Raw genomic sequence first — 25,386 nt, 5'->3', positions numbered from 1 at the left:
GGGATACTGGTCTGTAGTTGTTGATATCGGAGGGATCGAGTGTAGGTTTTTTCAGAAGGGGTGCAACTCTCGCTCTCTTGGGACGTAGCCAGCGGTCAAGGATGAGTTGATGAGCGAGGTGAGGTAGGGGAGAAGGTCTCCGGAAATGGTCTGGAGAAGAGAGGAGGGGATAGGGTCAAGTGGGCAGGTTGTTGGGCGGCCGGCCGTCACGAGACGCGAGATTTCATCTGGAGAGAGAGGGGAGAAAGAGGTCAAAGCACAGTGTAGGGCAGTGTGAGCAGGACCAGCGGTGTCGTTTGGCTTAGCAAACGAGGATCGGATGTCATCAGCCTTCTTTTCAAAATGGTTGACAAAGTCATCCGCAGAGAGAGAGGGGGGGAGGGGGAGGAGGATTCAGGAGGGAGGAGAAGGTAGCAAAGAGCTTCCTAGGGTTAGAGGCAGATGCTTGGAATTTAGAGTGGTAGAAAGTGGCTTTAGCAGCAGAGATAGAAGAGGAAAATGTAGAGAGGAGGGCGTGAAAGGATGCCAGGTCCGCAGGGAGGCGAGTTTTCCTCCATTTCCGCTCGGCTGCCCGGAGCCCTGTTCTGTGAGCTCGCAGTGAGTCGTCGAGCCACGGCGCAGGAGTGGAGGACCGAGCCGGCCTGGAGGATAGGGGACAGAGAAAATCAAAGGATGCAGAAAGGGAGGAGAGGAGGGTTGAGGAGGCAGAATCAGGAGATAGGTTGGAGAAGGTTTGAGCAGAGGGAAGAGATGATAGGATGGAAGAGGAGAGAGTAGCGGGAGAGAGAGAGCGAAGGTTGGGACGGCGCAATACCATCCGAGTAGGGGCAGAGTGAGAAGTGTTGGATGAGAGCGAGAGGGAAAAGGATACAAGGTAGTGGTCGGAGACTTGGAGGGGAGTTGCAATGAGATTAGTGGAAGAACAGCATCTAGTAAAGATGAGGTCAAGCGTATTGCCTGCCTTGTGAGTAGGGGGGGAAGGTGAGAGGGTGAGGTCAAAAGAGGAGAGGAGTTGAAAGAAGGAGGCAGAGAGGAATGAGTCAAAGGTAGACGTGGGGAGGTTAAAGTCACCCAGAACTGTGAGAGGTGAGCCATCCTCAGGGAAGGAACTTATCAAGGCATCAAGCTCATTGATGAACTCTCCAAGGGAACCTGGAGGGCGATAAATGATAAGGATGTTAAGCTTGAAAGGGCTGGTAACTGTGACAGCATGGAATTCAAATGAGGAGATAGACAGATGGGTCATGGGAGAAAGAGAGAATGTCCACTTGGGAGAGATGAGGATTCCAGTGCCACCACCCCGCTGGCTCGATGCTCTAGGGGTATGCGAGAACACGTAGGCAGACGAGGAGAGAGCAGTAGGAGTAGCAGTGTTATCTGTGGTAATCCATGTTTCCGTCAGCGCCAGGAAGTCTAGGGACTGGAGGGTAGCATAGGCTGAGATGAACTCAGCCTTGTTGGCGCAGACCGGCAGTTCCAGAGGCTGCCGGAGACCTGGAACTCCACGTGGGTCATGCGCGCTGGGACCACCAGGTTAGAGTGGCAGCGGCCACGCGGTGTGAAGCGTTTGTATGGCCTGTGCAGAGGGGAGAGAACAGGGATAGACAGACACATAGTTGACAAGCTACAGAAGAGGCTACGCTAATGCAAAGGAGATTGGAATGACAAGTGGACTACACGTCTCGAATGTTCAGAAAGTTAAGCTTACGTTGCGAAAATCTTATTGACTAAAATGACGAAAATGCTAGCTAACTAACACAACACTACATATTTATACTTCACTGTGGAAAAGAGGCCGAAATACCTGTCATGTTGACATGCTCTTATCAATCTTATCAACAGTGCATGGAGATTGGTGTTATTTTTATCAGGAAAAAATTAGGTTGACGCTTTTCCACTTTGCTCGACCTTATTCATGGTTTCCTGGCGCTTAAATGTGATGGAATTCTGAGGGAATTAAGTCAAGGTCAGAATACAGTTTCTGTAGACACATCTCTGCCACACCTCAATCTTAATGATCTCCACCCCAAACGAATAGCTGGCTGGCATATGCTTTACCACATGCTTAAATTGAAGGTCAGAATAGGGGTAGAGGAGAAAGGTGCATAAAAATGGAATTAAGTTACGTGTGCATAACTCAGGTCTGAATTCACCTTGAAGAATAGCCCACACAACTGTTTTTCTTATTTGGAAACTAATGACTACATGCATTTGAACAACTTTCATCACCCAGTCATACTATGTATGACAGTCCGTTCTTACTGTGCCTTTATGCGTGACGCCTACACTGAAGCTGTTTGTGCAATAGACATTGATATAGGCTGTGAGTTGATGATAGGGCGGCAGGTAGCTTAATAGCTGGAGTGCTGGGCCAGTAACCGAAGGGTTGCTAATTTGAATAACTGAGATAAGGTGAAGAATCTGTCTATGTGCCCTTGAGCAAGGCACCTAACCCACATTTGCTCCAGGGGGGCAGTACTATTATGGCTGACCCTGTAAAGCAACACATTTCACTGCACAGATCTGGTGTGTGTGACAATAAAATATATATTTGTATATACACAAAGTATGTGGACACACTATTTCAGCCACACCTGTTGCTAGCAGATGTATACAATTGAACATACTGCCATGCAATCTCCATAGACAAACATTGGCAGTAGAATGGCCTTACTGAAAAGCTAAGTGACTTTAAACGTAGCATTGTCATAGGATGCCACTTTTCCAACAAGTCAGTTCGTAAAATTTTTGCCCTGCTAGAGCTGCCCCGGTCAACTGTAAGTGCTGTTATTGTGAAGGGCAAACATCTAGGAGCAACGATGGTGAAGTGGTAGGCTACACAAGCTCACAGAACGGGACCTCTGAGTGCTGAAGCACGTAGCTCGTAAAAACCGTCTGTCCTCGGTTGCAACGCTCACTGCCTCTGGAAGCAACATCAGCACAATAACTGTTTGTTGGGAGCTTCATGAAATGGGTTTCGTTACCTGCCCCAACGCATAGTGCAAACTGTAAAGTTTGGTGGAGGAGGAATAATGGCCTGGGGCTGTTTTTCATGGTTTGGGCTAGGCCCCTTATTTCCAGCAAAGGGAAATCTTAATGCTAAGGCATACAATGACATTCTAGACAATTCTGTGCTTCCAACATTGTGGCAACAGTTTGGGGAAGGCCCTTTCCTGTTTCAGTATGACAATGCCCCCATGCACAAAGCGAGGTCCATATAGAAATGGTTTGTCGAGATCAGTGTGGAAGAACTTGACTGGCCTGCACACGGCCCTGACCTCAACCCCATCGAACACCTTTGGAATGAATTGGAACGTCGACTGCATGCCAGGCCTAATCGCCCAACATCAGTGCCTGACCTCACTAATGCTCTTGTTGCTGAACGGAAGCAAGTCCCCGCATCAATGTTCCAACATCTAGTGGAAAGCCTTCCCAGAAGAGTGGAGGCTGTTATAGCAACAAAGGGGGGACCATCTCCATATTAATGCCTATGATTTGGAATAAGATGTTCGACAAGCAGCTGTCCACATACTTTTGGTCATGTAGTGTATATACAGTGCCATCGGAAAGTAGTCAGACCCCTTGACTTGAAAGACACACATTTGTCTATATAAGGTCCCACAGTTGACAGTGTATGTCAGAGTAAAAATTGTTCATAGAGCTCCGAGACAGGATTGTGTCGAATTTTTGTAACATTGAAGGTCCCCAAGAAGACAATAGCCTCCATCATTCTTAAATGGAAGAAGTTTGAAACCACCAAGCCTCTTCCTAGAGCTGGCCGCCCGGCCAAACTGAGCAGTTGGAGGAGAAGGGCCTTGGTCAGGGAGGTGACCAAGAACCCAATGGTCACTCTGACAGAGCTCTAGAGTTCTCCTCCTTCCAGGAGGACAACCATCTCTGCAGCACTCCACCAATCAGGCTTTTATGGTAGAGTGGCCAGACGGAAGCCACTCCTCAGTAAAAGGCACATGACAGGCTACTTGGAGTTTGCCATGAGGCACCTAAAGACTCTCAGACTATGAGAAACAAGATTATCTGGTCTCATGAAGCAAGATTGAACTCTTTGGCCTGATTGCCAAGCGTCACGTCTGGAGGAAACCTGGCACCATCCCTATGGTGAAGCATGGTGGTGGCATCATCATGCTGTGGGGATGTTTTTAAAACATCTCTGAAGAGACCTGAAAATAGCTGTGCAGCAACACTCCCCATACAACCTGACAGAGCTTTAGAGGATCTGCAGAGAAGAATGGGAGAAACTCCCCAAATATGGGTGTGCCAAGCTTGTAGCATCATACCCAAGAAGACTTGAGGCTATAATCACTGCCAAAGTAAAGGTCTGAATACTTATATAAATGTGATATTTCCATTTTTAATAAATTAGCAAACATTTCCAAAAACCTGTTTCTGCTTTGTCATTATGGGGTATTGTGTGTATATTGATCAGGAAAAAAAAGTATTATTTAATCAATTTTAGAATAAGGCTGTAACCTAACAAAATATGGAAAAAGTCAAGGGGCTGAATACTTTCTGTATATACGATCTCATGGTAATCAATTGCCTTGGGTTTCATTGGGAAAGGGAAGGGGGATCTTAGTTGGATCGTAGAAAGGGTTGTAGGCTAAGACTAGCCCTTAAAAGTGCAACCATAAGTAGCAGCAGGCTATCACTTGTCATCGGTCATGGCTAGGGTCACATAGATAAGGTAAAAAATATATAGTATCAGTGTTGATTTGTGACCCCTATTGATGCTGACAGTGGAGTAACCCTGTAGGCCTAACTAACACAATTAATTCCTTCTCAGAAGCAATCGACAGTATTCTGACATGGTAGGTTGATTTCATTGTTGGGATTTATTGGTATTGTCAAGTAAAGGAATAATCTAGATCATAGATTTCGAAAAAACATTAGTATGAGGTCTCTAGAATGTCTCCATGTGGAGCACGCGCGACTGCCGCTGTAGCTATAAAAGCAGTTCATGCGCACGGTGCACGCCTCCTCATTCGCCGGATGCGTAGACCGTATATATTCGATGTGAGGATGAAACAAACAAGCTAAATAGTATTTGAAGGTGTTTTAGTGCATTGGGAAAAGTTCAGTCTCTCTCTCTGTATCTATTTCATAATTTAGTGAGGGGACTATCTGAGATTTTGTTGTCTTTCATCTTATTTCACCGCACACGTTGAGGTCTTTAAAAAGGCACGTAAGGTATGCGCTTTCTTCTACAAATCTACGTATTACAATTTGTCTTTATAGGGATTTCTTTCTCAACTGAATAACATTGATAAGGTAGAGATCGCCTTCACTTTATTCCGGGAAATTTAAGGTTAATGAAATAAATAAGAGTATGAAAGAACTCTGTATGGTTCTCGTTACTGGAATGTCAAATTTATATCCGAATAAAATTAATTAGGATTTTTTTTAAATCCCATTCCATTTAAAAGTTACATTGAAATTGACTTGAGATTCATTCCTGTCAGAACATCTCTGTGAATACTTGTTTCGATAATGTGTTAATAAATAACCCCAAATAATGATATTGTATACATTTTATACATTTTTTAATTATAATGTGAGAAATCATTTATTTATTTTATTATTTATAGTTTGATTTAAATTAAATGCTTTTGCATGATAGTAATTGGGTGTATAAAAAAACGTACAAAACCCCCCTATTTAATAAGGTTTAACATTGGCTGTGTATGTTTATAAATCTTTATACACGTTATAAGCATATCATAAACCTGATAGTATAGTTAAAAAGAGCATTATCAAAGCTGAATGAATAAGAGATATCAGAGCTAACTGGAGTTGTTGAGTGTAAAACATCTTTGTTGACAGTCTGCTTTCAAAGAGGATGAAAGATGTTTGTGACAGTCATTGGTATTACTTATGACAGTCATTGGCATTGTGATATTATCATAATGCCAATGACTGTCACAAACATCTCTCATCCCATTTGAAAAACAGAATGTATTCAGGCAAATAGAATGGTTATTGAGCGCTCCAAGCTGAATGGTTGTCATAGAGAAGTTCTGATATTCATTAATCAACATTCACCATCTCGCTATACTTACAACAACATTGTCACCTCACTACCCATAATTAATTGTAATGCTTCTTATGCATATCATTGTCGCTTCATGGAGACAGCTAAAAAACAGACCTTTTTTGGTGGATTACTGAATAATAAATATGTTATTGTATGTAATAAATATATGTAATATGTAATAAATATGTTATTGTTTTTTGGGGTATTTTTAGCCTGACTGTTCTCCTGGTCTAATAAGAGGAGTTCAAGATGGAGGACACATTGGAACTTCAATTGACCACTACTCTTTACATGACCTCTGAATTTATACTCTCAACAAACCTCACTAACCTGACACACTGCACCAACACCAACTCCAGCTGCACCTTCTCTAGCATCAAGTTCTCCCCTTACTACCAACACTCTCTGGCCATAGCAGCCAGCTTTACCCTAGCCTACCTGTTCATCTTCATGCCATGCATGGTGGGTAATTGCCTGGTGTGCCTCATTGTGGTTAAGAACCGTCACATGCGGACAGTCACCAACCTCTTCATCCTCAACCTGGCTATCAGTGACCTGCTGGTGGGCATCTTCTGCATCCCGACTACGCTGGTGGACAACCTCATCACAGGTACAGTAATATCTTATAAAATAATGGCCTATCTCTTGTACATCAAGCTGCCTCACACTACAGAGACGAGTACACCCACTGGACAGGAGGCTAGTGTATCGCAGGGCCCTACCTCCAATCCATCTCATTAATGCTGAGTGTCAAGCAGAGAGGCATAGAGTCCTACCATTTTTTGAGTCTTTTTGGTAGGAACTTCCAATCTCAGGGCGGAAACTCTAACCACAAAGCCACTGAGTTGGTTTTACCCTACTGCTAAAATGATTCCGTAAATGAATAAAACACGATACTCTGTTTTCATTGCTGTTAGCTTTGATGAAAAGAATGATGCAACCTTTAGAGAAAGACAGTTATTTCTATAACTGATTTGCCAGTTGCCTTTAGCTATTGATTACGACAATTATTAGGATAAGCCCATCTTGTGCCTTGAAAGAAACAGAATTCTAGCTATCCCCCAGTAGTCATTCACATGTATTGTATGACTCTGTTTCAGCAGGGGTCATATATATGTCTGAAGTTGCACATGCCCCAGCCTAGCCAGCTTTGCAATGGTTTAGATAAGCTCAATTCATTCTCACAGTAATAAATCTTCACACATCTCACAAGCTGGATCGCCAGCCTGTTATTGAATTGTATTATTTACATTTTTACTATTATTAATAGCAAGCCTTTTTAACATTGTCTTGTAAAAAAATTAAAAAAGCCTTTGGTGAACTAACACTCGCACATGACTCTTTTCAACCTTACTAGCTCTGACTTTGCTGATAGCTACTTTATTGAGGAAAATGTACTTACCATGACTGTGCTATGTGGTTGTCCCACCTAGTTATCTTAAGATGAATGCACTAACTGTAAATCACTCTGGATAAGAGCATCTGCTAAATGACAAAAATGTAAATGTAAATTGGATATTGCGGATTCATGTTTGAATAGTTCAGAACTGAGGGAAAAATAGTAGGTCTGAACATGATGATTGCAGCTGTCTTTCATTTGACAGCCTGATGAATAGCTTTACATTTTTAGACAGTTCTTCACAATCTCTTCATCTCTTCAATACAGACATTAGTTGAGTCCAGGCAGTAAAAGTGCTTTTAGAAAACCCCAAATGTACAAAAGTGTGAAATAATCATTGCCATAAAATCACTTAGGCGGGAAGTCTTAACTTACAGTAATTACCTTTTCAAAACACACCTTTTGTTGGCTACATATTCACGCTGGGTAGGTATAAATACTTGATCCACTCTTGTGCAAAAAGGTATTTTGGCATCTTTCATGCAGGTTTTAAATGTACAGTACTCCTGAAGTTGTTTATTATTTATGACCAAATCACGTGTACCAAACTAACTCACGTGTACCAAACTAACTCACGTGTACCAAACTAACTCACATGTACCAAACTAACTCACGTGTACCAAACTAACTCACGTGTACCAAACTAACTCACGTGTACCAAACTAACTCACGTGTTCCAAACTAACTCACCCGTTCACAGTATGGCTATTGACTCTCATTGACATGTCTGTGTTATTGTTGCTGTTGTTGTTTGGCAGGCTGGCCCTTTAGCAATGCAGTGTGTAAATTAAGTGGCCTGGTACAGGGGATATCAGTGGCTGCATCTGTCTTCACCTTGGTTGCCATCGCTGTGGACAGGTAAGTCCCCCACCTCTTCCCTCCCACATTGTCTCCTTTAGGCATGCAGGGTACTTGTTAGTATCTGCACATGTGAATTGGAAGGGGATAGAAAGGCGTTCATGTATGCATGTTAAACACTTCGTGTTTTACAGTAAATTGTTTAATCTACAGATTTAGGATCTTAATTTGAGCCGGTTTGCTACAGCAGAAAAATAATCCTGCAGCAACAGGAAATATGAATTATAATTAATCCCAAAAATTTTGTTGATACATTTTTCATTAGGGCAAATCAAGTCTGAAATTTTAAAGTAGTAATTACAAACTTTAGAAGCCATTTAATCCTTGAATACATACAAGTTTGCATTTCCTGCTCAGCAACAAAATTGTGATCAAATTAAGATCCTACATCTGTATGTAGCGTATAAAGAATCCTTAGTGAAATTAATCGCTTCATCACTTCTCATCTATCTCTCCGCTCTCTCTCTCTCTCTCTCGCTCTCTCCCATTAGATTCCGCTGTATTGTTTACCCCTTTAAGCCCAAGCTAACCCTTCTTGTTGCTAAGGCAACTATAGGGCTGGTGTGGGCTCTTGCACTGGTGATCATGCTTCCGTCGGCTGTGATGCTGACGGTGGATCAAGAGAAGGGTCACTTCATGGTATCCAGTGACAACAAAATCTACCCTCTCTACTACTGCTATGAGACCTGGCCTGAACCTGAGATGAGGAAAGTTTACACCATGGTCCTGTTCACACACATCTACCTGATGCCCTTAGCTCTTATCATGATCATGTATGGCTGCATCGGAGCCAAACTTTCTGCTACAGCTGTTCTGTCTAGCAGTGGGCACCCAGATATCAAGTCCCCTATCTCCCAGAGGAAGGTCAAGGTGGTTAAAATGCTAATCGTAGTGGCTCTCCTCTTCATGCTGTCCTGGCTGCCACTCTGGACCCTGATGCTACTCACAGACTACGCCAGACCTGAAGGGGACCAGCTGGACCTTCTGACAGGCTACATCTTCCCCTTCTCCCACTGGCTGGCCTTCTCCAACTCCAGCATCAACCCCATCATCTATGGCTACTTCAATGAAAACTTTAAGAAGGGCTTCCAGGCTGCCTGTCGTTCTGGATCCTGTTGCAGCGTGCTGCCTCAGGAGCAGGCGGTGAGCAAGGATCAGCAGGGCTGCAAGGCCAGAAGCACCCGGGACACAGCCCTCAGCGCCAACCCTCTCACCATCCGGGGGGTGAGAAACCGCATCCACACCGACAGCGACCTGACGGGCTGCGTGTGTCTAGAGATGGAGCAGAGGAAGGCAGAGTGCTCGGCCGAGGTGGGAGGCTGGCGGGGCTCAGGGGCAGAGGGAAGTAACAGTAACGGTGGAGTGTCAATTAAAAGGGGTGTTCATGCGGAGGATGTCGATGGACTCTCTCCAATGGGGGTTGCTGTGTGTCAGGCGTGGGAGCATTGAAAGGCAGTGGAGTGGACAACAACAGTGGGGTATACAACGACAGTGGGGTGGACAACAACAGTGGGGTGGACAACAACAGTGGGGTGTATACATGGTGAGGTTGGAGAATGAACAGGTTGGAGATAAGAGGGTATTGTCATGACATTTTACTGTGAAAGAGCTCTTTCCACCTGACTGTAATGCTAGATGTGTCCTATATAGGAGCAGAGACCAGAGACCCATTATAATATAATACATGTGAGGGAAGAATAAAGTGAACCACCTCCATTTCTGTCCTCCAGCTCAGCTTACTGTCCTCCAGCTCAGCTTACTGTCCTCCAGCTCAGCTTACAGTCCTCCAGCTCAGCTTACTGTCCTCCAGCTCAGCTTACTGTCCTCCAGCTCAGCTTACTGTCCTCCAGCTCAGCTTACTGTCCTCCAGCTACAGAGTTGTTCGCTACAAGTTGCTTAGATAAATAATGGTCTAGGGAAATCTTTAGGTAATGTAGGAGGACATTCATATGTTACTACTAACTGGGTATTACTGACATTCATTACCCATTTGAGTTGACCTTATGGCTGATATCCAATACACTCCCCCAGAGAGCCAAGAAAGAGTTGGCCACAAAAAAAGACAATGGAGATCACATTTTCACATGGAAATAGCACGTTGTTTGATTTCTTCTGGTCAAGAAAAGACATTCCATGATAGAAACATTTCTTTGAGGTAAACTATACAAATTCTGTTCACAATGTTTGCTGTTACTTACTGCATGAATATTGATGTGTTGTGAACCAAATATGAAGCCATGTGTTTGATGTATTTGACACAATTCCACCAATTCCGCTCCAGCCATTACCATGAGCTCGTCCTCCCCAATTAAGATGCCGCCAATCTCCTGTGCACAGAGGTACTGCAGGGGGTCCGCGACCAGATCAAATGTTTTGCATTTGATAGATTTTTATCTGAATATTACCTACAACAACAGATTCAACACATTTTAGGGATTAGTGGAATACGTTTAGAGGGTGTAATACTATACAATGTTGTATTATGAATCTAAAATTGATGTTCTTAATAATATTATGAATCTACAATTTAGGTTCTTAACCCTGGGCAACATAGGCCTGGGGAGGCTTACAGGGATGTTGGTATCCACTGTACTCCACCAATTATAGCATTTTCAACTCAATACTTCTTGTAGTCCTCCAATTTTTGGGGGGACATAAATGCACTGTAATTTAAGCTTTAAAACTGCAACGTTTTCTCTCTGCCTCATGACAACGTGTAGAATTTCAGGATATTAGCTTTAAAGCTGCAGCAACAAAAAAACAAAATGTGCAGAATTGCAGGAAATTTGTTGAAAACTGCTAAATGTTCTCTACAATGTCAAGAGGTGGGCCTTTAAAATATTCCTTTACAGGGCCGGAGACTTGTTTTTTTTATTCCATGCACTGCCAAGGTCAGAGTAATTATTTACTTGAGTTGTATTCTGATTATGAGGGGTCCATGATGAATTTGCTATCACAAAATGGGTCCGCGGACCCAAAAGGTTTGAGAACCCTTGCACTAACAGGTGGCTTGCAAACCTGAATTATAAACAGGTTGATGTTGGTGTGGACTGTGTATGAATACAGATCAAAGTGTTGTGTTTACAATGTGAAAAAGTTATTTATCTGTGTTTGTGATTGTCAGTATATTTTTGTGTATTTATTTTTGCAGCTTCTGCAGAATGTTGCTTTAACTATTGGAGTAGTAAAATAGGGTCACACTTATTTGGATAGTCCAGATAGCATCTACAGATAGTTTGTTGATAATATGACCATCTATTGATAAGCAGCTACTAGGTAAGGTTACAGTTAGTGTTAGGGTTAGTTTTAGAATAAGTGTAAGGGTTAAGGTTAGAGTGAGTAGATACTTAGTTGAAATGTACTGATATTCTGTAAAGCATCTACCGATGTACTATCCAAATAATGTGTAACCTAAAATAGTGCAAGACAATGATGTGGTTGTATATAGTATAGAAGTGATCTTGAAATACGTTTGCATTACCAGATTGCAGTTTGTCCATGGACTGTTCTAGATAAGTATGTTTCGTAGCTTTCAGTTTAAATAGGACTGATATCCACCTAACAGAGTTTCGAGCTATTTGTAATAATTGTGTCATGTTAGATATTGTCCTTAGGTCCTGCTTTGGTTGTTAAGTGGAAATTGTTGTTAAATGGTCGTCTTGTATAAAGTGTTATCAGGTGAAGCTTTGATGGAAATTTGCGTGAAGATATCCAAATTACAAAAACTACTCCCTTTTCTTCTATACTGAGACAGACTGTACTGCATGTGGATGTTTTTGTTTCAGAATAGTCCCCATCCTCTCATCGTATTCATCCCATCAAATGTTATTTTCCCGTTGATTGCTCGTTAGTGCATGTGGTATGGAGATAGCTCCAATTAGTTCCTTTTCACGTCAAATCCCTAAATCAGAAACAGAAGGTAATAACTCCCCTGATCAATAATGTATCATAATTGCTTGTTATCTTTGAATAAATTCCACTAAAACATGCACACCCCCATGTTGTGTCTTGTTACTGGGATTAAAAAACACTACAGGTGTAACATCTAGCCTTCCCTGTAGCTCAGTTGGTAGAGCATGGTGTTTGCAACGCCAGGGTTGTGGGTTCGATTCCCACGGGGGGCCAGCACAGGAAAAAAAATGTATGAAATGAAATGTATGCATTCATTACTGTAAGTCGCTCTGGATAAGAGTGTCTGCTAAATGACTAAAAATGTCAAATGTAATATCTTCATTTTTTACCAGTTTCTCACAGCAGGAAAATAATCCTTCAGCAACAGGACATGTGAATTATTATGTGGATTATAATTAATGGACATTTTTCTCTGACATTTTTAAGTGGAAATTACACATTTTAGAAGCCTTTTTAAACCTTGAATACAATACAAGTTTGCATTTCCTGCTGTGCAGGGAAAATTCTCTGCAACAATAGTGATCAAATTAAGATAGCCATCTGTACTTCAGTAGTCATCAGTGATAAAAACATTAGTTGTTAAGGTGATTTACCATTTTCATCATGTCTATCTAATGTAATCCCCCACCTGGGGGCGGCCCATCAGGAAGTCCAGGATCCAGTTGCAGATGGAGGTGTTTAGTCCTCAGAGGTACTATGGAGAACAAAAGTGCTATGTCACTGGGATACCTGGGCCACCTATTGAGATGTGCCTTTTGTTAAGGAAATCAGGTAATACATGAGCTGAAAAGGAGACTGAGTAGGACTTTAATAGTGACTGGCTGCCAGTCAGCAGATGATGAAAAGCTAGCGGTGAGATACACTGTGTATCTCTATGCTTCCCATGTCATCAGGCCTCCCACTGTCTCCTGATCACCATAATACATAACAAGGGATCTTGAGGATACCGTTAAATGGGGTACATGTTCCATTTTTAGGAGGCAGTCCAGAGTGGATTTAATTTGTCTGGTTGACTCTATAGCCATGCGGCCTAGATCCAGTAGATGCTATTTGTGCCGGTAGTTTACGTTGTAATGCGAAGTAGTTTACGTTGTAATGTGAGGTAGTTTACGTTGTAATATGAGGTAATTTACGTTGTAATGTGAGGGAAATAAGGTAGAGAAAGCTTTGTAATACAGGCCTTGGAGTTTTGAACAAAGTGAGCCCTTTTAGTCAGACTTTAGCTAATGGCTGTCTGTTAGATCATAAGAATTGAAATGTTCCAACTGAGAAGTCCTGTATGTAGAAGTAGAGCATATTTCTTGACCCTAGAGATTATGGTCATAAAATTCATTTGTTTTGTTACAAAGCAAAATGTATGATTTCACTGAAATGTACTTTTGTTGACATTTACATCATTACGTCGTCATTACGGCATTTAGCAGACGCTCTTATCCAGAGCGACTTACAAATTGGTGCATTCACCTTATGATATCCAGTGGAACAACCACTTAACAATAGTACATCTATATCTTTTTTTTGGGGGGGGGGGGGGTTAGAAGGATTACTTTATCCTATCCCAGGTATTCCTTAAAGAGGTGGGGTTTCAGGTGTCTCCAGAAGGTGGTGATTGACCCTCACAGCTCCGTAGGCAAGCACCATGGTCTTGTAGCAGATGTGAGCTTCAACTGGAAGCCAGTGGAGTGTGCGGAGGAGCGGGGTGACGTGAGAGAACTTGGGAAGGTTGAACACCAGATGGGCTGCGGCGTTCTGGATGAGTTGTAGGGGTTTAATGGCACAGGCAGGGAGCCCAGCCAACAGCGAGTTGCAGTAATCCAGACGGGAGATGACAAGTGCCTGGATTAGGACCTGCGCCGCTTCCTGTGTAAGGCAGGGTCATACTCTGCGATTGTTGTAGAGCATGAACCTACAGGATCGGGTCACCACCTTGATGTTAGCGGAGAACGACAGGGTGTTGTCCAGGGTCACGCTAAGGCTCTTAGCACTCTGGGAGGAGGACACAATGGAGTTGTCAACCGTGATGGCGAGATCATGGAACGGGCAGTCCTTCTCCGGGAGGAAGAGCAGCTCTGTCTTGCCGAGGTTCAGCTTGAGGTGGTGATCCATCATCCACACTGATATGTCTGCCAGACATGCAGAGATGCGATTCGCTACCTGGTTATCAGAAGGGGGAAAGGAGAAGATTAATTGTGTGTCGTCTGCGTAGGAATGATAGGAGAGACCATGTGAGGATATGACAGAGCCAAGTGACTTGGTGTATAACGAGAATAGGAGAGGGCCTAGAACTGAGCCCTGGGGGACACCAGTGGTGAGAGCACGTGGTGCGGAGACAGATTCTCGCCACGCCACCTGGTAGGAGTGACCTGTCAGGTAGGACGCAATCCAAGAGTGAGCAGCGCCGGAGATGCACAACTCGGAGAGGGTGGAGAGGAGGATCTGATGGTTCACAGTATCAAAGGCAGCAGATAGGTCTAGAAGGATGAGAGCAGAGGAGAGAGAGTTACCTTTAGCAGTGCGGAGAGCCTCCGTGACACAGAGAAGAGCAGTCTCAGTTGAATGACCAGTCTTGAAACCTGACTGATTTGGATCAAGAAGGTCATTCTGAGAGAGATAGCAAGAGAGCTGGCCAAAGACGGCACGCTCAAGAGTTTTGGAGAGAAAAGAAAGAAGGGATACTGGTCTGTAGTTGACATCGGAGGGATCGCGTGTAGGTTTTTTGAGAAGGGGTGCAACTCTCGCTCTCTTGAAGATGGGACGTAGCCAGCGGTCAAGGATGAGTTGATGAGTGAGGTGAGGTAAGGGTCAAATCAATCAATCACAGGAAGTCATCATTAAAATATTAAATAAATAAAGGAGGAAATTGTTGGGCGGCCGGCCGTCACAAGTCGCAAGATTTCATCTGGAGAGAGAGGGGAGAAAGAGGTCAAAGCATAGGGTAGGGCAATGTGAGCAGGACCAGCGGTGTCGTTTGACTTAACAAACGAGGATCGGATGTCGTCAACCTTCTTTTCAAAATGGTTGACGAAGTCATCCACAGAGAGGGGGGGGGGGGGATTCAGGAGGGAGGAGAAGGTGGCAAAGAGCTTCCTAGGGTTAGAGGCAGATGCTTGGAATTTAGAGTGATAGAAAGTGGCTTTAGCAGCAGAAACAGAGGAAGAAAATGTGGAGAGGAGGGAGTGAAAAGATGCCAGGTCCGCATGACCATGTGTTTCTGAAAGGGTTTTAAACACAATACATACAACTGAACTTCCACCATACCACCTTGGATATGCATTCAGCATTGGATAACAGAAACAGAGGCAGAGAGCAAAGTGACTTTAGATAATGGACGCTCTGCAATCCTGCCAAAGATGGTACTCTAATGGAAAATAGCCAGCCACTATGAAAATGAATCACTTACATAATAATAAAACTACACTTTTGTCATTACCTATAGCAACATTTCAACCAGCCATTAACAGCATTGGATCAAAGGAATCAAAACAGAACTTACACAACTACTATTAATAGTATATTATTGTTATGTCACAATATGTGCTCATAAAAAAATAATGAGGCTTTCATCTACAAACAGAATCCTTTACATCTGAGAGTGTGAAGATGGTTCAATCCTTTACCACATGCATTATGGAAGAACCATGGAAAACATGTTGGATTGGTTTATATCACTTAGAATGACTACAGTGCTTATTTATGGGGGATGCTATATTATAATGGATTCTACCAATCTACTACCACTATAGCACAGTGTTTAAACTAAAGTATGCAATCTGTCATTCAAGGAGAAATGTACATACACTAAGAATACAAAACATTAAGAACATCTGCTCTTTCCATGACATAGACTGACCAGGTGAATCCAGGTTAAAGCTATGATCCCTTATTGATGTCACTTGTTAAATCCACTTCAATCAGGGTAGATGAAGGGGAGGAGACGGGTTAAAGAAGGATTTTTAAGTGCCTTGAGACATGGATTGTGTATTTGTACCATTCAGAGGGTGTAAGTGCCTTTGAACGGGGTACGGTAGTAGGTGCCAGGCTCACCGGTTTGTGTCAAGAACTGCAACGCTGCTGGGTTTTTCATGCTCAAAAGTTTCCTATGTGTATCAAGAATGGTCCACCACCCAAAGGACATCCAGCCAACTTGACACAACTTTGAGAATCACTGAGTCAACATGGGCCAGCATCCATGTGTCTGTGCACATTGAAAAGAGAGTTGCATGTCATGTAACTTCACCAAATAACTTGTTTTTTTGACCCGCTTTTTCTTTTATTCAGAGAAGCAATGACATCTGCGGTCTCTGGTTCAACTGCAAAACGTATTGAAATGGGCGACGTTCTGCTGTAACAAAGTTATTCAGCTCAGGGGTCTTGAAAATCAAGACCCTCTATTGAAACTTGCGCCTGTCAATAGATTTCAAGATCTGCAAAAGGGCTACATCTACAGTGAACGACCAATGACCATGAGGCTGTCCTGACTTACCATGCAGAGACAATACGTGCTTCGACACCTGCATTACTTGCTGTTTGGTGTTTTAGGCTAGGTTTCTGTACAGCACTTTGAGATATCAGCTGATGTAAGAAGGGCTATATAAATACATGTGATTTGATTTGATTTGAATACTCAGTATAGACTGCAAAATAATTGGAAAAGCCGAATTGTCCCCTCAAAACACACTTCTCATATAAAATGAGATTAATACATTTTTCACTCGCATGTCATTTGATGACATAGCTGTAAATAGGTTTATGACAGACATATTCATTAATCTACTTGTTGCAGAAATCCTTGGGTATAATCAGTGTAATAGAAAAAAGAGAAGAGTACAATCAGACTTTGATCCGTTTTCTAACTGCCTGACAGCTCAGACTCATTAAAATGATAATAAGTTGTAGTGCAATGATGCATACTGTACATTACATTTTTTTATCGTTACAAACTTTGCACTTAAAGTCTGTCAATGTTTATAGACAATAAAGTAAATAAAAGATCATAGAAAATGTTTGAAACACTACAAAGAATGTAATGACAGCAGTTGTAGTGAATTCATCATACAGTTCGGATGTGACAAACACACCTGATGACATCACTACAGCCAGGGTGACACAGTTGAACCACCCATCGGGAGGCCACTCAGACAATAACAATAGCCCAAGATTGCACAAATCAAATCAAACTGTTGATTACTTAATGACTACAAGTCTCTGTCCCCTGTTATTTAGGCACTTGTACAGCCACTTGTATTATCGTCCCGTTTTGTTAGATAGATGACGACTTGCTTATCATGAACTATTTCTGTCCCATCGTGTTGTCATGACATTTTTCCGAACCTCAGAGGAGACAAACTGATTGAAAAATTGTTCAGTGTTGGAGATAACTGCTAACCTGTGCTAAAGCGTAACCACCATGCCAGTCAGTATTGCGAAGCTTAACAGTCATGCGAGGAGCACTGCAAAATAATTCCTCCATATCAATGCTCAGCCTGACCTCAGAGCCATACAAACATACTTTTCGTATTTCGGAGCACTTCCAAGTAGAAGGGTATAATTGCAGACAGCAATTAAGGGCGTTTTCTGATATAGGCGTTTCTTGATATAAAGTTACTCTGTGGCTCAGTTGGTAGAGCATGGTGTTTGCAACACCAGGGTTGTGGGTTCGATTCCCCCGGGGGGCCAGTAGGAAAAAAAAAAATGTATGAAATGAAAAGTATGCATTCACTACTGTAAGTTGCTCTGGATAAGAGTGTCTGCTAAATGACTAAAATGTAATGTTAATGATTCTAACCTGCCATGCTAGTTATCCTAACCTGCTATGTTAACAATGATTCTAACCTGCCACGCTAGTTATCCTAACCTGCTATGTTAATGATTCTAACCTGCCACGCTAGTTATCCTAACCTGCTATGTTAATGATTCTAACCTGCCATGCTAGTTATCCTAACCTGCTATGTTAATGAATCTAACCTGCCACGCTAGTTATCCTAACCTGCTATGTTAATGATTCTAACCTCTCCTTGGTCAAATAATCCTTACACAGCCTGGAGGTGTGTTTTGGGTCATTGTCCTGTTGAAAAACAAATGATAGTCCCACTAAGCGCAAACCAGATGGGATGGCGTATCGCTGAAGAATGCTGTGGTAGCCATGCTGGTTAAGTGTGCCTTGAATTCTAAATAAATCACTGACAGTGTCACCAGCAAAGCACCCCCACACCATCACACCTCCTCCTCCATGCTTCACGGTGGGAACCACACATGCAGAGATCATCCATTTACCTACTCTGCGTCACAAAGACACAGTGATTGGAACCAAAAGTTCACATTTCGACTCATCAGACCAAAGGGCAGATTTCCACTGGTATAATGTCCATTGCTTGTGTTTCTCGGCCCAAGCAAGTCTCCTCTTCTTATTGGTGTCCTTTAGTAGTGGTTTCTTTGCAGCAATTTGACCATGAAGGCCTGATTCATGCAGTCTCCTCTGAACAGTTGATGTTGAGATGTGTCTGTTAATTGAACTCTGTGAAGCATTTATTTAGGTTGCAATCTGAGGTGCAGTTAACTCTAATGAACTTATCCTCTGCAGCAGAGGTAACTCTGGGTCTTCCTTTCCTGTAGCGGTCCTCATGAGAGCCAGTTTCATCATAGCGCTTGACGGTTGACTGACCTTCATGTCTTAAAGTAATGATGGACTGTAGTTTCTCTTTGCTTATTTTAACTGTTCTTGCCATAATATGGACTTTACCAAATAGGGCTATCTTCTGTATACCAACCCTACCTTGTTACAACTGATTGGCTCAAATGCATTAAGAAGAAAATAAATTCTGCAAATTAACTTATAACTGTTAACTGAAATGCATTCCAGGTGACTACCTCATGAAGCTGGTTGAGAGAATGCCAAGAGTGTGCAAAGCTGTCATCAAGGCAAAGGGTGGCCACTTTGAAGAGTCTCAAATATAAAATATATTTTGATTTGTTTAACACTTTTTTGGTTACTACATGATTTATATGTGTTATTTCATAGTTTTGATGTCTTCACTATTATTCTACAATGTAGAACATTTTTAAAATAAAGAAAAACCCTGCAATGAGTAGGTGTGTCCAAACTTTTGACTGGTACTGTATGTACGGAGGGATTGCACTGATCACTATGAAGGTGTCTGCCCAATGAAATGCCACTGCCCCAGAGGTTGTCGTTATGCAGCACAGCAGGTAGGCTACACCACAGAGGGCTTCATTAAAATCAGCTGTGAGATGTCAATCAATAGATAATATCTGTTTATCAAGATAATTTGAAGTTTTGTAATTGCTCTTGCAGATTTTAGATGGTGCTTATTAAATTAATTTGTTTTTAATCTAATCAAGAAATGTCACGACACATCTAATCAAGAAGTGTGTATTGACACACTAATGTTTATTGTTGAATATGACAACTACTGATAAGCAGAATTTGTCGGGGCATGGACTCTGCAAGGTGTCGAAAGCATTCCACAGGGATGCTAGCCAATGTTGACTCCAATGCTTCCCATAGTTGTGTCAAGATGGCTGGATGTCCTTTGGGTGGTGGACCATTCAAACCGGTGCACCTGGCACCTACTAGCATATCAAAGGCACTTAAATATTTTGTCTTGCCCATTCACCCTCTAAATGGCAAACATACACAAACCATGTCTCAATTGTCTCATGGCTTAAAAATCCCACTTTAACTTGTCTCCTCCCGTTCATCTACACTGATTGAAGTGGATTTAACAAGTGACATCAATAAGGGATCATAACTTTCACCTGGATTCGCCTGGTCAGTCTGTCATTGAAAGAGCATAAATGTTTTGTAGACAGTGTACTGTACTGTAACCTGAAGAAAGGAAAGCGCTGTCATGGATCTATGGTCTCTGGATATACTCTGACCTCTTGTGGGACACCTGCAGCACTGCATTAGATTGTCAATGACAGTGTTACGAGTTATGATCCTTTCTAATTCACTTTTCAGCCTGCATCACCCAATGAGATTGAGAGGTTATCCCAGAGGTTACTCTTTCCAAGAAAATGCATTAATGCTGATATCCAGTGCCCTCACTCAGATGTCATAAATAAATACAAAGTTTATCCTACAAGCATAAGGAAACAGATATCAATTGTAGGTAAAAGAGAATTTAAGCTGAAAGCTGTGTGTACAAGTCTCCCATCAGCAGTGGTCCATGAACAACCAGAGAAAGCATACACGCAAATGAGTAGACAGAAGATGAGTGGAGTTGGAGTTAGTGGTCGTCGGCAGGCTGGCTGGCCCAGAGAGAGGCAGGGTGCGGTAGATAGAAGATGAGCGGAGTTGGAGTTAGTGGTCGTCGGCAGGCTGGCTGGCCCAGAGAGAGGCAGGGTGCGGTAGATAGAAGATGAGCGGAGTTGGAGTTAGTGGTCGTCGGCAGGCTGGCTGGCCCAGAGAGAGGCAGGGTGCGGTAGATAGAAGATGAGCGGAGTTGGAGTTAGTGGTCGTCGGCAGGCTGGCTGGCCCAGAGAGAGGCAGGGTGCGGTAGATAGAAGATGAGCGGAGTTGGAATTAGTGGTCGTCGGCAGGCTGGCTGGCCCAGAGAGAGGCAGGGTGCGGTAGATAGAAGATGAGCGGAGTTGGAATTAGTGGTCGTCGGCAGGCTGGCTGGCCCAGAGAGAGGCAGTGTGCGGTAGATAGAAGATGAGCGGAGTTGGAATTAGTGGTCGTCGGCAGGCTGGCTGGCCCAGAGAGAGGCAGGGTGCGGTAGATAGAAGATGAGCGGAGTTGGAATTAGTGGTCGTCGGCAGGCTGGCTGGCCCAGAGAGAGGCAGGGTGCGGTAGATAGAAGATGAGCGGAGTTGGAATTAGTGGTCGTCGGCAGGCTGGCTGGCCCAGAGAGAGGCAGAGTGCGGTAGATAGAAGATGAGCGGAGTTGGAATTAGTGGTCGTCAGCAGGCTGGCTGGCCCAGAGAGAGGCAGGGTGCGAGCAGAGCCCAAGTGTCATCTCCAACATGTCAGCACAGTGAGGTGGACAACACATCCCGCCCTGCCCTCTGCACCCAATCACAAGATCAACAAGGACAAAGCTGTTTTCCCTCGACCCCCACACCACCCTGTCAGCCCCGAGACAAACTGCCGTTGGATAGGGTGGAACTGTTCCGCAGGTATCTTCTGCTGAGGATCCTATTCTATTTCCATACTTGATACTCATCCTTTGGACCTGAACCTGCCTTTGACTCAGGCAGTCATGGTAACTCCAGTGTTCTCCATACTGGGCTACATCTACTCTCTGAGCCTCCTGCCTCTGTTGCTGCCTGGTTTGAGCCAGGGCAGTCCCATCATGTCACCTGAGGAGCTTCGAAGGGGCCCTGGGGCTAGAGGTCTGGTGGATACCTCCATGTTGGAGCAGAATGAAGACCTGGACATGCAGGACTTTCAGGGTCAGTTTCTGTCCACGTTGAACCTCACAGAGCTGGGCCCCCGGCCAAGGCCCCGTGCGGCCCGTAAAGAGCCACCAGAATACATGCTGGAACTGTACAACCGCTTTGCCAACGATCGCACGGCCATGCCCTCTGCCAACATAGTGCGTAGTTTCAAGAATGAAGGTACAACATGTACATATATTTGTCTGAAGACATTGTTTTTTAAATGTTTAACTTTTCATCATTTTGAAAAAAAATCTCTTTGGATATGATTAATTGTTTATTTAGCTAACATTATAAAGCAACTCAAATTAACTTGAGAACAATAGCACTATACAATCTATTGACCAATACAACTTCAAAAGTATATTAAAAATGTACACTGATACTCAGCTGTTCTTTTAGAGAAGTTAAGATTTGACTAACTGTAAATCACTCTTTGTTTGGATAACTGAGATTAACTTTAAATGATTCAAAGTGTTATGGAGTTTGCCTTAAATTTTGACAAGAATGAAATATGATATTTGCCCTTAAAGAAACGTTTATTAAATTGTAATTGGTTTAACAGTTACTTATTTCCTCTTCTTGAAGTCAAATTACATGATATGATTGCAATTCATTCTAACCATATAAAAAAACTGCTAAATTAAAAGCCTTATTATTGATGCATTATTTAATATAAAGTTGATTAAATCCAATTTGAGTCTAAACCCAATTCAGACCTTCATTGATATTTTAATTCCAGATTCCTCCTTCTACAGTGTGACGGTCAGGGGCGTGAGGACACACCCCCTGCTGTTCAACATCTCCATCCCCCACCACGAGCACATCCTCACCGCCGAGCTCCGCCTCTACACCCTGGTCCAGAGGGATCGCAGATGCTACTCTGGCCTTGACCGCAAGGTGACCATCTACAAGATCCATGGGGGGGGGCACTGGAGGAAAGAAGAGGGGAGGGACGGAAGAAGGAATGAGCAGGAGACAGACAAAATGGAGGAAATGGAGGAGCTGGCAACCCGGCAAGTCTATGGTAAAGACGATGCCTGGATTACCTTCGACCTGACCCATCAGGTCAACCTTTGGCGGAAGGCAGAGAGCTCCACCCACCGACTGGAGGTCCACATTGCAAGTCTGGGTTCTGATGATGGGAAGACCCCCCAGGTCAGAGAAGAGGGTGGAAGGAAAGAGTTGGTTGATGTGGATGTTGACATGGGCTCAGATGGTAAACACATGCCAGTGGTGATTGTGTTCTCAGATGATCAGAACAGAGACCATCGTGAGGAGGACAAGCGGGAGCTCAACCAGTTTACAGAACATGAGAATGACCTGCTGGCTGACCTGGAGCCGAGTCCACAGGTGAATTGGGGGGACCAGGCTGGGAGCAATGCTAGGAACACTGATGGAGAGGAGCTGGACGAGGAGACTCTCATGCAACTGTACTCCAACCTCATTTACGACACGCCTCCCCGAATCCGCCGCAACACCAAGGGTGACCCCTGTAAGAAGACCCCTCTCTATGTGGAGTTTAAGGACATTGGCTGGGATACCTGGGTCATACAGCCCCTGGGCTATGAAGCCTATGAGTGCAATGGTGTATGCAGCTACCCTATGACCTCTGAGGTCTCGCCTACCAAGCACGCCATTGTCCAGAGTCGGCTGAGCAGTAAGATTCCACAGAAGGCGTCACCAGCCTGCTGTGTTCCCACCAAGTTAGAGCCCATCGCACTCCTTTACGTCGAGGACGGAGGAGTGGTCACCTACATGCACAAGTACGAGGGCATGGTGGTGTCAGAATGCGGCTGTAGATAGTCATAGAACTGACTGTAGGTTCAGGAGAGAGGTATAGAGACTGTGGATTAACGTAGACTGAGTGGTCATCAATTTCACTATCAAGAAGAAAATCAGATCAAAAGTGCCTATTTGAAAATAATACATTTCTGCAATCATTAAGGATACTTGCTTTGTGAGCTACTAGCAGACATATAGTGTAAACAGAATGGATACAGTACACCATATTAAGGGCATGAATAATTTCTATATCTATATTTTGCCGCATCAACTACATTGTATGACAAAGATAAACAGTGGAGGCGTAAATAGGAAGATGACAGAGCAAGAGGGTCCTGCCTGTATGTGCATTCAATTATGTACATTTGCCATTTGTAAAAGTACATTTCTTATTATATTGAGATTATATAAATGCTATTTTACAATGCCAGCAATATAATTATTTTTTAAAAAGAAAAAAAACGTGAAATGTGAATATCATGCTGTTCTTTGTAGTTTGTGATCATTTATTTGACTTTCATTTTGCCGATATTGGTATGTACCGTCAGATATGCACAAAACTTTATTGGTTTAAGTAGCTCTTGGTTTAAATGGTTGGTCCTGTATGGCTTAGTTGGTAGAGTATGGCGGTTACCAGGTCAATATTGTGGGTTTGATTCCTGTGTCCACCCATATGTAAAATGTATGCACGCATGACTCTTAAGTTGTGTCTGCTAAATGGCATATATTGTTACTATATATTATTATACAATGAGTGTACAAAACGTTAAGAACACCCCCTCCACACACACACACACACACACACACAAAATGTTACCCATCCAGCTTCAATTCGTCAGGGCATGGACTTTACAAGGGTTCGAAAGCGTTCCACAGGGATGCTCGCCCATGTTGACTCCAATGCTTCCCACAGTTGTGTCAAGTTGGCTGGATGTCCTTTGGGTGGTGGACCATTCTTGATCCACATGGGAAACTGTTGAATGTGAAAAACTCAGCAGCGTTGCAGTTCTTCACACAAACCGATGCACCTGGCATCTACTACCATACCCCGTTCAAAGACACTTAAATCTTTTGTCTTGCCCATTCAGCCTCTGAATGGCACATATACACAACCCACGTCTCAATAGTCTCAAGGCTTAAAAATCCTTCTTTAACCTGTCTCCTCCCCTTCATCTACACTGATTGAAATGGATTTAACAAGTGACAACAATAAGGGATCATAACTTTCACCTGGATTCAGCTGGTCAGTCGATGTCATGGAAGAGCAGGTGTTCATAATGTTTTGTACACTCAGTGTATATTATAAATGAAAAACTAAAGAAAAACTATAACAGATAACTCGTATATATCCTACATGCAAAGACAAAGAGGCGTATTCTAAAGCAGAGCAGAATAAATTGTGTTTGAAGTTTATTACAAATGTGAGTGCTTTCAGGGTTGGGTAGGTTTCTTTCTAAATGTAATATGTTAAAGTTACTATCAACCTGTCCAAAATTGCAGTCAGTAATGTAACTTCTAGATTACCCAAACTCAGTAACGTAATCTGATTACTTTTTTTTATTAAGCGGCATTAGAAGAAGACTAAAATTATCCATCAAACACATTTGGTGTGTCATCAGAGGTCTCTGACTTGAGGTCAGACTCGCTCAGGTGGAACAAACTAAAACTTGCGTCTTTTTCCAATTCTGAATTGAATGTCATTGAGAAAACAGAAAGGTGTCTTTTTTTATTTAACTAGGCAAGTTAGTTAAGAACAAATTCTTATTTACAATGATGGCATACTGTATTGTAAAAAAAATAAAATAAAATCCGCAAACACCCTTTCTGAATTTAAAAGTAATCCAAGAAGTGATCTAGTTTTTAAAAAGTATCTGTAATCAGATTACAAAATGTTTGCTGGTAATGTAACTGATTACGGTTACCATTTCTTTGTAATCAGATTACATGTAATCGATTATACGCAATCAGTTACTCCCCAACC

At 42.9% G+C, this 25,386-nt stretch overlaps 2 protein-coding genes across 2 annotated transcripts; both read left to right on the top strand.

The window, feature by feature from the left end:
- The first annotated feature begins 5,096 nt into the window (after positions 1-5,096).
- Positions 5,097-10,434, top strand: LOC115148250 (neuropeptide FF receptor 1-like). Its single transcript, XM_029690207.1, has 4 exons — positions 5,097-5,205; positions 6,262-6,659; positions 8,207-8,306; positions 8,798-10,434. Exons 2-4 carry the CDS (start codon positions 6,299-6,301, stop codon positions 9,753-9,755), a joined length of 1,419 nt encoding a protein of 472 aa, XP_029546067.1. The 5' UTR covers positions 5,097-5,205; positions 6,262-6,298; the 3' UTR covers positions 9,756-10,434.
- Positions 10,435-20,340: 9,906 nt separating this feature from the next.
- Positions 20,341-24,085, top strand: LOC115149223 (bone morphogenetic protein 10). Its single transcript, XM_029691888.1, has 2 exons — positions 20,341-21,800; positions 22,363-24,085. The coding sequence occupies exons 1-2, from the start codon at positions 21,443-21,445 to the stop codon at positions 23,424-23,426; spliced, it is 1,422 nt and encodes a 473-aa protein (XP_029547748.1). The 5' UTR covers positions 20,341-21,442; the 3' UTR covers positions 23,427-24,085.
- Positions 24,086-25,386: the final 1,301 nt, after the last annotated feature.

Source organism: Salmo trutta, chromosome 15 (genome assembly GCF_901001165.1).
Source record: "Salmo trutta chromosome 15, fSalTru1.1, whole genome shotgun sequence".
Taxonomy (NCBI): domain Eukaryota; kingdom Metazoa; phylum Chordata; class Actinopteri; order Salmoniformes; family Salmonidae; genus Salmo; species Salmo trutta.
The sequence above is the reverse complement of the archived record's forward strand: the minus strand, read 5'-3'. Positions and strand labels throughout refer to the sequence as shown.

What these genes read in the sequence shown, in the direction of transcription:
- LOC115148250 (XM_029690207.1), top strand. Translation starts at nt 6,299, where the DNA reads ATGGAGGACACATTGGAACTTCAATTGACCACTACTCTTTACATGACC. An exon ending in GGTGGACAACCTCATCACAG is followed by an intron (nt 6,660 to 8,206) that starts GTACAGTAATAT and finishes GTTGTTTGGCAG; the next exon opens with GCTGGCCCTTTAGCAATGCA. An exon ending in GTTGCCATCGCTGTGGACAG is followed by an intron (nt 8,307 to 8,797) that starts GTAAGTCCCCCA and finishes CTCTCCCATTAG; the next exon opens with ATTCCGCTGTATTGTTTACC.
- LOC115149223 (XM_029691888.1), top strand. Translation starts at nt 21,443, where the DNA reads ATGGTAACTCCAGTGTTCTCCATACTGGGCTACATCTACTCTCTGAGC. An exon ending in GCGTAGTTTCAAGAATGAAG is followed by an intron (nt 21,801 to 22,362) that starts GTACAACATGTA and finishes TTTTAATTCCAG; the next exon opens with ATTCCTCCTTCTACAGTGTG.